The sequence below is a fragment of the Balaenoptera borealis genome (genome assembly GCF_965194805.1).
Source record: "Balaenoptera borealis genome assembly, chromosome: 20".
Classification (NCBI taxonomy): domain Eukaryota; kingdom Metazoa; phylum Chordata; class Mammalia; order Artiodactyla; family Balaenopteridae; genus Balaenoptera; species Balaenoptera borealis.
The window spans coordinates 1,469,635-1,481,901 of NC_138879.1; the positions used below are offsets into that span (position 1 = coordinate 1,469,635).

The 12,267-nt window shown below is 58.1% G+C and overlaps 1 protein-coding gene across 9 annotated transcripts in view; it reads left to right on the forward strand.

Annotated features, from left to right (window-relative positions):
• The window catches only part of AXIN2 (axin 2), a 32,661-nt gene that overhangs the window by 9,476 nt on the left and 10,918 nt on the right, over positions 1 to 12,267 (forward strand). For 8 of the 9 annotated variants that reach the window (XR_014238124.1, XM_082370433.1, XM_082370431.1 and 5 more), the window contains 2 exons: positions 3,396 to 3,527; positions 11,144 to 11,246. Coding sequence is in view for 8 of the 9 variants with exons in the window: in XM_082370433.1 (XP_082226559.1) it covers positions 3,396 to 3,527; positions 11,144 to 11,246 (235 nt within the window). In the remaining variant the exon portion in view is untranslated. The remainder of the gene's footprint in view (positions 1 to 3,395; positions 3,528 to 11,143; positions 11,247 to 12,267) is intronic. The other variant, XM_082370436.1, reaches the window with a different exon arrangement.

Genomic DNA, 12,267 nt, shown 5'->3' on the forward strand with positions numbered 1-12,267 from the left:
GGAAGGGAGGGAGGCGAGTTTATTTTGGGACCCGTGTGTCTGACCGGGAGCACAGAACTCTGTCCACACGTGGGATTTGAGCGAGGTGCCTTTTTCTGCTGGGGAGGGAGGGGTTTCTGTTGAGTCATTTTCTCCCTGTAGAGGCTGAGTTACAACCCTCACACTTGGGGCACTGTTAATGTGTTAATACCACAAAGATAGCAACACTGAAGGGATGGAAAGAGTGTGTGAAGGCTGTTTAAGGCCATGTTGGCTCTTTTGATCTCCATGCTATGCCTCTTAGGCGAAAACACCCCTCAGCAACCCGCTCGGTCCTAGGTCCTTAAAGAAGGAGAGTGGACAAAGCTTTGAGCTTCTGCCGCGAGCCCCACGCTGCCTGCAGCTGGGGAGACCCAGATGGGGAAGACAGACCTGTCCCTGCCCTCGTAGAGCTTGTTGTCTCGTACACGGGACAGGCCTTCACCATGGAAACGCACTGACGATATGTAATTGTCATGATCAGTGCCACCCAAGAAGTCTTGCTTTTGTCGGGGGGTGGTTTTTTGGAGCGTTCCTATGCCACCCCCGTAAACAGTGCCCTCGTTGGGCCTCTCGGAGAACATACGGACCCCGTGCAGGTGGCCGTGTTTGAACTGCACGTTGTTTTAGTGGAGCCCTGTGTCCACGGAGGCTGTGACAGCTGGGGTCACCCAGCTGGCCGGGAGCCAAGCCGGCCCCAGCCCTCGGCCTCTTGATTTCTGTGTTACTTGGTTCCTGAAGCCCATCAGCTGCTCCATCCTGCTTTGAGGCAGCAGCCTGTTTAGGCAGCTGCGGGCTTTGGGCCATTTTAAAGCCTTGGACGACCCCGTGACCTGCCCTCACCCGCTCCTTGGGTCTGCCCTGGCCATGGAGAAGTGATTTCTTCTTTCTGGCTTGTAAGCCGTTTCCTCTTGTTCCACCTTCAGTGGCAGTACCACCCAGAGCCACCCTCCTCCTTATCAACTAGGAGACTGTCTTCACTAAATCATCCCTCATCTCCCTTCTCCAGAAAAACCAACTGCCTCTCCTTGGTTGTCTCCACCCTTCTCTCTCTCTTGCCCTGGTGTCTGGAAATCCCACACTGAGGACGTGGGGACCAGTTCTATGCCATGGAAGAGCTCACCAGCCTCACTGCCTCATCGTAGAAAATCCTGGGGGCGGAGGGGGGGGCCAGAGTGTCCAAGTGACAAGGTCAAGGTCACTGGGCTGTGGTATTCAATGGCCAGAGTGTCCAGGTGACAGGTCAAGGTCACTGGGCCATGGTATTCAATGGCCAGAGTGTCCAGGTGACAAGGTCAAGGTCACTGGCCCATGGTATTCAATGGCCAGAGTGTCCAGGTGACAGGTCAAGGTCGCTGGGCCGTGATGTTCAAAAGGTTCAAGCGCCATGTTCCTCGTTTGCACTTTCTGGTCACTTCTCCACCACACCACATCCCTGAGATCTGGCTTGACGTTCCGGCCTAGCTCAGACGAACAGACTCGGGGTCCCTGCTGCCATCAGCTCCTCCAGGTGGCCGGAGGTGGGTTCCACGCGGCCGGGCCTCCAGCGGGTGGCCTCCGACGAGGCTTTTGGCCCCCGCTTGGGGCCCGTTTCCTCCCTGGGGGGTCGTGAAGACGATCGGGCAGCAGACAGTCCTCGAGGCCCTGCCGTGGGCCAGGGGAGGTGCAGCAGGGAGCAAACCAGGCCCCGCCCACAGCGAGCCCTAAGTCGCTCCTCCCGGCTCTCAACTCGTACACCTCTGAGTGTCACTCTTGTTTGTTTTGTCACTGCAGCTAGAGGGCAGGCCCCCTGAGGACAGCCGCCCGAGCCGTTCTCCCCCCTTTTCCAGCCCCACTGCCCTCCCTCCCGCCAAACTGTGCAGCGGCTCCCTGCCCACCCCACGGCCACTTCAGTGCAGCCTGGTGGCCCCCCCGGACCCCTCGTGCCGCTGGGGAAGCCCCAGGCCCCCCCACCCCAGCCAGCTTGACGCCCTCCTGCCCCAGGCCGGGGAGGACTGTCCGCTGCTTCTCCCATCCCTGGTCCTCACATCTGCTCCCACCCGGCCCGTCCCCTCCGACACTGCAGGGCCAGGACTTCCTCTTCCAGGTCACTCGTCGTGCCTCTTACGCGAGAGCTGTCTGAAGCGTCGAGGCTGGTCTCTGAACAGAGGCAGAGAGAGGGGCTGAATGGGAGCCGCACGCATCGCCCCCACCCGCCGCTTCCAGCTCTGACATCCAGGGCCGTTGTGCTTGCCCGGCCACGGGGCACATCTGTCAAGTGGGCACACGCGCTCCTCCCCCAGGGGGCTGTGCGGACTGGATGTGTAAGGGGTGCCTCTTCGTGGGCCTGTGCTCCGCGTCTGCCTTCCTCCTGGTACCCCTGCCCAACCCCCGTTACGGGGACCCGCCTGCCAGGCCATGGGTGCCAGGAGACCGGAGACCGGGGCTGGGCACCTCACGAAAGGCTTGGGGCTCGGTGAGCGCGGGCAGGAGGTGCCGGCACCTTTCAGGGGCCCCTTTCATCCGCCAACCCCAAGGCCATCTTCACAGACCGGCGGCTGCGGCCTGGTGGAGTGAGTTCCCTTACTTGTACTCGGCGGCCCCGGCAGAGTGGGCCTGGGTCTTTGCAGACGAGGGCCCCTCCTGCAGCCCACCGGCCACGGCGGGTCCTCCCTCTCCCTTCCCTCCCTCACTGAGGCCCTCGCGGTGACACAGCAGGTGACACAGGAGGAACACAGCTGGCTGGGCCGGCACACTGGCGTTTCTGGGAGGAGGTCGGGGGGGCAGAACAGGGGACGGAGGCCCCGGAGCAGGGCCTGGACCTTCCTTGGAAACAGCTGTGCTCCTCCTCTCCCTCCGGTGGCCCTCGGCGGCCCCGGGGTGGGGGGCAGCCTGGCTGTGGGCCGAGGCCCAGCTCGGGGCAGGACGGAAGCCCCAGATCTCGTCCTGAACTCTCCTGTCTGTCCGTCTGTCCGCTCGCCAGGCCCAGCCGCTAGTTGTTTGCCTCTCAGGTCTCCGCTAGCGGAGCCCGGGCGGGGAGTGTGGAAGTTTCGGTGTCCTGGGGCCCGCACGTTGTCTTCTCCCCATACAGGCCTCGGGGGGGGGGGGTGCGGGGAGGGAGGACACTCCACCCCATCGGTCATTCCCTAGCCCCCCCTCCAAGAGCAGGGTCCCCCCTCCAGGTGACTCTTGAGAACTCTGTAAGGTGCCCTGGGGTCCCCTGTCCCCTGGCAGAGCTGCGGCTCAGCAGGCCCCCCTGTGGCCCCTGCTTTCTGCCCAGAGGAGCACCCAGCCCTGGGCAGCAGGCTGGCCTGGAACACGTCGTGGGGCTGTCCTGGGGCCCCCCGGTTCCCTGGGCTTTGGGCGAGAGTCGGTGATGCGGTGCTGTGGCCCTTCAGGAGGAGCGATCCGGTGAATCCGTACCACGTGGGTTCCGGCTGCGTCTTCGCGCCAGCCGCCAGCGCCAACGACAGCGAGATATCCAGTGACGCGCTGACCGACGATTCCATGTCCATGACGGACAGTAGCGTGTAAGTATGTTCTGGTTTCCCCACCGCGTACACGGCTGGCAGTGTGACCCGCCAGGCCATGGGGCAGGGTCCTCGCCCGGCTTTGCCAATCCCACCTGTGTCCGCGTGGACGTTTGTTGGATGGGAGGGGAGTAGGCCGCAGGGGTGGCCCTGGTCTGGCTCAGGAGGCTCCCGCGGTCGCCTGGGTGGAGTGACGCTCAGAGCCTTGAAAGGGGGTTGAATGGTACCTTCACAGAAGAAAGCCAAACCAAGGTAGGAGGTTAAGGTGAATGTCCACAGATTCCCTGAGTTTAAAAGCCCCTCTTCCGGTTATCATTGCGCCTGCCTTCCCGGTGGGCAGGAGAGGGTCTTGAATCCGGGTGTCCCTCTGCAGAGCCAGCAGGTGGGGAGGCGGGGTGGCGTGGGAAGGGTATGTGTCTGGGGGCTCAGTGAAGGTGGGGTCAGAAAGCCAGGGTTCCCTCCAGGACACTGCGTGCCAGGCTGCCTCGCGGATGTGCTCACGCGGCCGTCACCCAGCTCGTCTGGTGTCGGCGGGCGTCTTCCCTCTGCAGCCGGGGCTCTGCCCCTAAGTGGGGGTTTTCTCCAGAGCAGTTTCTGACCTCAGCTCTTTTGCAGATGGACGGCTGGCATTTCTGGATGCAATCCAAGCCATCAGGGTGGTCTGATGGCGGTCAGCAGGCCATGGGGCAGGGTCATGCTTTGAGTTGGAGGTCATTTGAGGTCATGCAGTGGTGACCTCTGTGGATGGAGAACAGTGACCCTCTGTGAGCCTCAGGTGGGTGGGAGTGGGGCGGGGAGGTGGACCAGGCGTCCCCGTCTCCTGCCAACTTTGGAGATTCTGATTCAGGAGGCTCGGAGGAGGTGGAGCCTGGGCTTGGGCGAGACTCCCCAGGGGCACGTCTGCCAGCACCCAGTTGAGAAGCACCGTTGTAAAAGTGGTCTTTGGAGGCTTTTCTACAAACATTTTGGAGGAGGATCTTCTGCTAAGGGAACCGTTTTGAAAGGCAGGCCCGTGGAGCCGTTGTAAGTTCTGGCACGCTCATGTCGAGTTTGTTCCTTCTAGCTTGCTTCCCAAAACGGGACCGGCTCTTCTTCCAGTTTGTTTGAAATGATCTGGTTTCCATTGGCCAGTGATCTGTTGCTTGGCCTGCGGTGTGGAACCAGTTGAAAGGAAAGTTGACGGGTTGGTTTGGGACTCGACTGTTGATTTTCCTGGTGGCTTTTATTGTGTTACCTCAGATTCCCCTGTTAGTGAAAGGAGGGAGATGTTTAAGGTGAAAAGTTCCAGTTTAATAAAAGAATAGCAATTTGGCATGAGTGAAAATGGAGGGAGGGAACACATCTTTCATCCAAAGTGAAGAAATGAGGGTTTCCACAGAGGTAAGTTTTCCATATCGACTGAACTCTTTAAGTTACTGTACTTGAAAAATATTATCCTTTGGTGGATGTATTTCTTAAAACAATGTGTTTTTGCTCTGTCTTTATTGAATAGTATTAGACAAGGCATAATTTGTTTCTTGATTCAAATAATTTAATCCCAAGGTCTGTTTTCATTCTACATTGTAATATCATCTCACAGAATTCGAAATTGTATAAGGCTTTCTGCCCCTAGAGATATTGATGCCTCACCCCCCTTTTTAAGATAGTTCTTCTTTCTTCTCTCTGTCATTCTGCCTGCTGTCGTTTTTTTGCTCGTGTGCACTTGCTTCCAGCAGCAGCATTCCTCTAGCTTTTAACTAGTGTTTGGATGACGTGGTAGTCAGCGTTATGTGTAAAATAAGAGTGAGTTGGACTTGAACGAGGGCATTGAGCGACTCTCCTTAGCCAAGGGTAGTTTCCTTTAGACTAGGAGGCTTCTGTTTAGTTTTCTTCAAGGTTATTTTTGGCTGGCCTCCTGCTCCCCGTCACGGACGTGTGATTCTGGGTTCAGGATGAGATAACTTGGGTGTAGTCCCCATACCCGGTTGAGCCTCACAGGACCCAGTCAGAAAGGTTGGCCGACGCTTGAGACTTTTACAGATGAAGGAGGAATGCCCAGCGCTCCCATAACTACTCCCGTCAGAGACGGAGCCCAGATCCGGGCCAGACAGGCCCCTGCCCTTGGCCTGCTCCCCCCGGCCCCGCGTGCATGTTAGGCCCAGTAGTTGATAATGAGACCTTTGAGCTACCTTGAGTCTCCTTTAGTTTTATTTATTGGTGACCACACAGCTTTCCTTTTTAACGGGGAGGGGGAGGGAGGAGCAAGTTTGGACTTCCCCCCTGCACCCTCTGCCTTCACCCCTCTTTTTTTTACCCCCTTTTATGCCCGGAAGAAAAACCCTCGGTTCTATCGAGAGATGACTTGAAAGCCCTCGCCCGCCCTTCCCGCCTTTAGCTAGAGCGTTCGTGGGCTTAAGGCCCTCACTGCACGGGGAAGCCGCGTTCCGGGATCAGAGAAGTCAGCTGTCCTGGGCGGCAGGGGTCGGCGTGTGGGCCGGGAGGGTCCGTGTTGGTAATCGAGACAGAGGGCAAATCCCTCATTCGGCGGCTTTCTCTCCGGGGCACAGCGGGTACCCCTGGGTCCCAGGTGGCAGAACCTCAGGGCGTGGCCAGCCCTTGCCTCGGCGCAGCTGCCTCGGGCTGGGGATGAGTAAACCAGGACCCCAAGGGGTGGGGGAGGGTCCCTGGGGACCTGGGGCTCGTGTGCTGGAGCCCGTCTTCTGACGCCAGGGTTGGGGGGCCTCTGGTCCTCCTCCCAACCTCTAGGGCAGCTTATTGGATGCAGCCGGCGCAGCCAGACCCCACGTGGGCATGTTGGTGCCGCCGGGCCCGCGTTTCCCATCAGCGTGGGAAAGGGGTCTCGGCACAAGAGCCACTCCGACGGGGCGCAGGCGGGCCCGCAGGCTTGGCAGGCGCTGAAAGCCCGGGCCGGGCGAGGTGCTTTCTGGCCGGCTGGCCCGTCGGGCAGGCCCCCCGGGATCCTGGGCCGGGATTAGAGCCCTCTTCAGCTCGGCCAGTTTGGGGCCTGGGGCAGAGCAGAGCCCGAGCGAGCGATGGAGCGCGGGGGGGACGCGAAGCTGAACCGAGTCGCTTTCGGCCCGTTGTCCGTCAGGGAAGCTTCGCGGGACGAGAGGGCAGCAGGCCCCTTTGAAACCTCCTGGCGCTAGTGAATAGGAGCGCCCCGTAAGGCATGAAAGGAGCCCTGGCCGTTTCTCGTGGGCACAGAGGCCGGGCAGCCCCGCTGGGGGCTGGGGAAGGGGCGCAGCTGGGCGGGGGGCAGGAGTCGCGGGGGTCACAGGCCGCCTTCTGTAGACTCCAGAAGGATGGAGTTCATCAGACACAAGCAGTCGTCTCACTTGCCAGGGAAGCAGTTAAGGCCCAGGGCCTTTGCACGAGGCCCAGGAGAGCTGGGCTGGGGGGCCTTGTCCTTGGCGAGTCCAGGGCCCGCTGCCGACTTCTGGTTCCCCGCTACACAGAAAGCCCCGTCTAAGATGGCTGGGGAGTTGAGTCTTTGTACAAGGCCTCTGAGAAGGCTCTCTTACGAGCCCATTGCTCTGAAACCTACATTCTCAGAAGAAATGGCTTTTTTAGTTGTTTTTTTTTTTTGGAGAGTTAGACTCCCAGCCAAGTCCTCAACCCCAGCCCTTGGGCAGAAGGACTGCGGGGGCTGTAGGAGGACTGCAGTGGCGGGGGGGGTGGGGCACGCTAGAAACATCAGAAGCAGCAGGTTCCTGGCGCCCAGGTGTGGCCTCTGTTAGGAAGTGAAAGCTAGGAGGACAGCATGGAGGCGGCGCCCTGACCTCTGTCTGCGCAGAGCCGCTCCTGAAATCAGCATCCGCTCGATCCGGAGGGTGCTTCTGCTGAGGGTGTCACAAAATCAGCCCGAGACCTTCTTGTCGCCTTTCACACAGAGGGTGGCCCAGGTTATTTTATAATATTTATTTTTATTTCCTTATATCTTATTTATGGGTTTACTTTGGACCCCGGGGAAAGCATCTGAGCAAACTTCAAATAGTGCCTTATCTTACGAACCGGTCTTTTGATGTTGGCTGTGATCAGAGGCCGCCTTCGGAGTGGCGGCCAAACGAACATGCGAGTGGACGCGTGTGTACGTGAGCCCGCTATTTCAAAGCCACCGGAAAGTGACATTCAGGTCAGGCCGGGCACGGCCGAGTCAAAAGGCTAAACTAATGGGCTCGGCTTAAATGGCGACTAAGTGGAGTCCACACTTCAAAACCAGCGCTCCCCAGAAACAGCTGGGCCTGGCAGCGGGCGCGTTAGCTAAAATGTTTACAATTAAAAGAGGCCGTCCGGGGACCGAGACGCTGGCACGGGTCAGCTCGTGGTCCTGAGAAGCCAGGAAACCGATCACAGGCTTTCAGAGCCTGGATGAAAAGAAGAGAGGCCCCCTTCTGGAATGAGGGGCTGTTTTGGAAGAAGGTTCTTGGCTGGAGGGTCAGGGGGGTGGGGTGGGATTAAAGGCACATTTCCTTGAAGGTGCCTGTCGAGCCTCTGAGGCTTTGCAAGTCGGTCTCCCTTTCCTGTGCTGGTCTCGCGTTTCCTTGCCTGCAGCTGGACCCTTCGCCTGCCCTGGCTGTGGCGGGCATGCATGTTCTTGGTTGGAGGAGTGGTTTAAAACGCATTTGTTCCTCTTGCCTTCAGGTGGCCAGGGACCTGCTCCGTCTGCCTCCCCAGTTAACTTTTCTTTCTCCTGCTTTATACGGAGACAGAGCGCGAGGTGTGAAAGCCTTACCGCTCCGTTTCATCTTGGGAGGCAAGGGGGAGGAGCAAAGGCTTCTGGGGGACACTCAAGGTCAGAGTCTTGGAGGGGACGGGCGGGGGCCTCCTGGGACTCGTGCGGCCCCGTGTGTGTCACGGTGGGATCCATGGGGTGCTTGACCCACACCCCCAGGATTGCCTGGGAGAGGCCTGGAGCAGAGCCATCCTCTTATTACGGCCCCGGAAGAGTTGCTGGTTGGGACGTGGACCTTGTCTTGCAGCCCTGGGGCAGCAGAAGTTGTTGCGCAGACCATCGTGAGACCCAGTCTGTTGGTTCCCCGCCGTTACCCACACCCCACAAGGGATTTAAGGTGGGAGGTGGGGGGCCGGCATGCCCCATAGCCAGCGAGCCCTAAGTGGTCAGGAGGACGTTCCAGGATGTTCCCCAAACCCCCCATTCACCCCTTCAGAATGTCAGGTGACCCCGTGGGGCTTAGGAAATGGTGCCCCCCGCATTCAGACCATTGGGAAGCTTGGCTCCTCCAGCTGGGCCTGGACTGTATGTGTCTGAGTTAAGGATGCCTGTTCTGGAGTCCGCCGGTGGCTTGGATTAGAAGCCTGGGTCTGACCTACTGACTGATTCCAGGAGCGCTTTGGAGCATCTCTGGTCCTCCATAAAATGTGGTGATTTAGGGGTTTTGTGAGGGTGCAGTTGGATTATACATCACTCAGTCCATGGGGGGCCGGCAGCCTTGGGTTGGAGTCGGCAGGCATGGCCCTTAGTTGCTGGTCAAGCCAGGCCTGCTTGCGACAGGCCCACGTCTTGTGAATGATCCTGGGGTGAAAAGTTTTTTGGTAACGAAGCTCCAGGTGGTTCAGGAAGTTTCTGGACTTAGAACCTTTTCTCCTACTTGGCCTTCGTGGGCCCAGTCCCGTCCCAGGTCTTAGTGAGTAGGAGGCTGCTTAGGAGACTTGACCTCGCTGGTCAACGGGCTGACCATTGCCACAGTGCTTGCTGTCTGACCCCCCTCAGCCTTTCCCTGGGACAGGACTCACACGCGTGAGCAAGTCCTTGCTTTATGTTGATCTGTCTTCTCTGCCTGTACCCTCAGTACGATCGGACTTTATGTGCTTCTTTTCCAAGGTTTGGCTCACAGGTCAGTTCATCTGTATCTGTATTGCATCCCTGAGGCGGCAGCCCTTTTCTCCTGCCCAGGTCAGCAGCCTTCCGGAATCCGCGGCCATACGGAGGAGCTGGAGGTCGACCAGTTGGCCCAGGCTGCTCCTGGCATTTTTAGGCGCAGCTGATTGTCACCCAACTGCTGATGAGCCAGCCACCCGTTGATGAACAAAACACCAGGGAAAGGGAACTAGCCAAACAGCTAATTTCAACATTTATAGCCTCGAAGGATGATTCAGTATGGAAATGTTTGAACCCTGAGGCTTTTGTAAATAAGTGGCTTCTGGAAGGAACAGCAATGGGAAAATAATCACACCTTGACCGTCTGACTGCTTTCAAGAACAAAAGTTTAAAAAAAAAATCATAGCAACTCCAGGTCCTGTTTTTAGTGCAGACTAGCTGGAGTGGAGGTGGTGGTGGTAGAGTTGTTTTTAAACTTCTTCCATTTGCTTTTTAAAAATATAGTGATGAAGAAGAACATAAGGGCCCCTTCTGCCCTCTGGTCTTTGCTCAGAAATCACCTTCATGGAGAGGATTTCAGTGACCACCGCCTCCCTTTTAAAATGCAGCTCCATGCCCCCGCTGTCCTCACTCCCCATCTCCTGCCGTGTGTTTCATCATAGTGCTTACCACCTTCTAACTCACCATAGATCTTGCTTTTTTTTTTTTTAATTAATTTATTTATTTATTTATGGCTGTGTTGGATCTTCGTTTCTGTGCGAGGGCTTTCTCTAGTTGCGGCGAGCGGGGGCCACTCTTCATCGCGGTGCGCGGGCCTCTCACTATCGCGGCCTCTCTTGTTGCGGAGCACAGGCTCCAGATGCGTAGGCTCAGTAGTTGTTGCTCACGGGCCCAGTCGCTCCGTGGCATGTGGGATCTTCCCAGACCAGGGCTCGAACCCGCGTCCCCTGCATTAGCAGGCGGATTCTCAACCACTGCGCCACCAGGGAAGCCCCATATCTTGCTTTTTAATTTTTGCTTATTACCTGTTCCGCGCCGTTAGAGCACAAGCTTCCTCAGGGCAATCATCTGCATTTTTATACCCTTCCTTCGCTGCTCTCTTGCCCAGAGCCTAGAACAAGGTCTGGCACATAGTAGGTACTCAAATATTTGCAGGAATTGCACAGAATACCACGGAGTAGGGGCTTTCTCTTTATGCCCACATTGGTCACGGATCTGGGAATCCATTGGTTGGGGGTAGTAGGGTTTGGAGCTGAGGGAAGGAAGGAGCCCAAAGATGCCTGCCGGGGACTGATAAAAAGGAGACACTTGGGAACAACTGGGAGGTTGACTGCTGGAGGATAGCGCACACCTCCCCCAGTGCCTGGCCTAGTCTCCTGTGGCTCTGGTCCCTGATTGCCGTGGTAACAGACCGTTGGAGGGACCAAAGGGGTCTTAGTCTCCTGCTTGGGGCACCTGTAAAATAGGGGGACCTTTACTCTCCGGTGGGCTCAGTTCTAAGACAAGAGCTGAGACACGAGCTCTTCCCAGGTTGATCCTCCTGCATCCGAGCGGGAGCCGTTTCCAGAGAGGCTTGAGGGGCAGGACGTGTGGCGGTTGGGCCTTGGGTTGACTTTCCCTGCAAGGACGGCCACAGTGCCCGGGGACGGGGGGCACTCCCAGCCCCAGGAGGTGCGCGGCCCTGTCTGTTGGCAGGGTCTCAGGAGCGCGCGTGAGTCGGCCCGTGCGCTAAGGCCTCCTCGTGAGCCGGTGGGTTCTGCCCTTTCCTTTCCCTTAGAGATGGAATCCCTCCTTACCTCGGGGGGAGTAAGAAACAGCTCCAGAGAGAAATGCATCGCAGCGTGAAGGCCAACGGCCAGGTGTGCCTACCTCATTTCCCGGTGAGTACGGTCGGCGGCTCTTTTCTGGGAGGAAGAGTGGGGGGCTGGGGGCTGGCGCCTGGGACCTGGGGGAAGGGAGGGCAGGGGAGGGCCACGCAAGGGGCGATCTGCGGTTCACCGGGGTGTAACCCAGAGCAGGGGTGCCCACGACGCCCTAGTCGGCCTTTTCCGTTTCCTCGATTCAAAAAAGAAAACTCCATGAGAAAGAAGCGAAGCAGCGAAGGGTGGGAGGGAACCGGCGCTTTGTGTTGGGCTATCCCGTTAAGTCCATCCCACCACAGAGGCGAGAACCGTGCCTGGCACGTCGTGGGTGCTCCCTGAACACTTGCTGGTCGACTGAATGAAGGAAAGAGAGAGAGAATGAGGAGGCTGGAGGGATCTGCCTCCTGAGGGTTACGTCCTGGGACGTTCTCCTTGTGTTGCCCGCGTGGCTCTGTCGTCTCAGTCACCGTTCATCTCTGTGCTTGGCCATTTCTCCTCCGAAGCCCTGGAGGTCGGCTGTCCCTCTTGTCTGTTTCCAACCCCAGAATGTGGCTTAGTGCCTGCTTGTTGAATCTGCCCCCAATTTGTGTCTGAGCGTCCCTTGAGCAGCTCCTTACTGCGATTGAGATGAGAGGCCAGCGTGGCGTGGAGGGCTTCTCCGGGTCCTCCCCTACGATTTCCAAGTCCCGGGGGGCAGCCAGCCCGTGGCCCCCGCACATAGAGAGCCGCCCCATCTACGTCTCAGGAGCTGTGCTTCTTGCGATGCCCTGAGGTCCAGCTGCTCCTTAGGGAGGGGAAGAGAGTGCCCAGCTTAGAGCAGCACCGCTGCTTAGAGTCCTTCCTGCCAGCTTCAGAGAATGCGATTTGTCCGTCGGTGATGTCACATGTCGGAAGTGGACACATCGAATTGCTAATCCCACGTTGCATTAGTGTGCGAACTGTTGCGACTTCTCTCTGAAGCCCCCCGGACAGTCCAGGGCAGACTTAAATTTGTAAAATTAGCCTACTAAGTTTGCTTTTCTGGGGACCTCCAGCACCC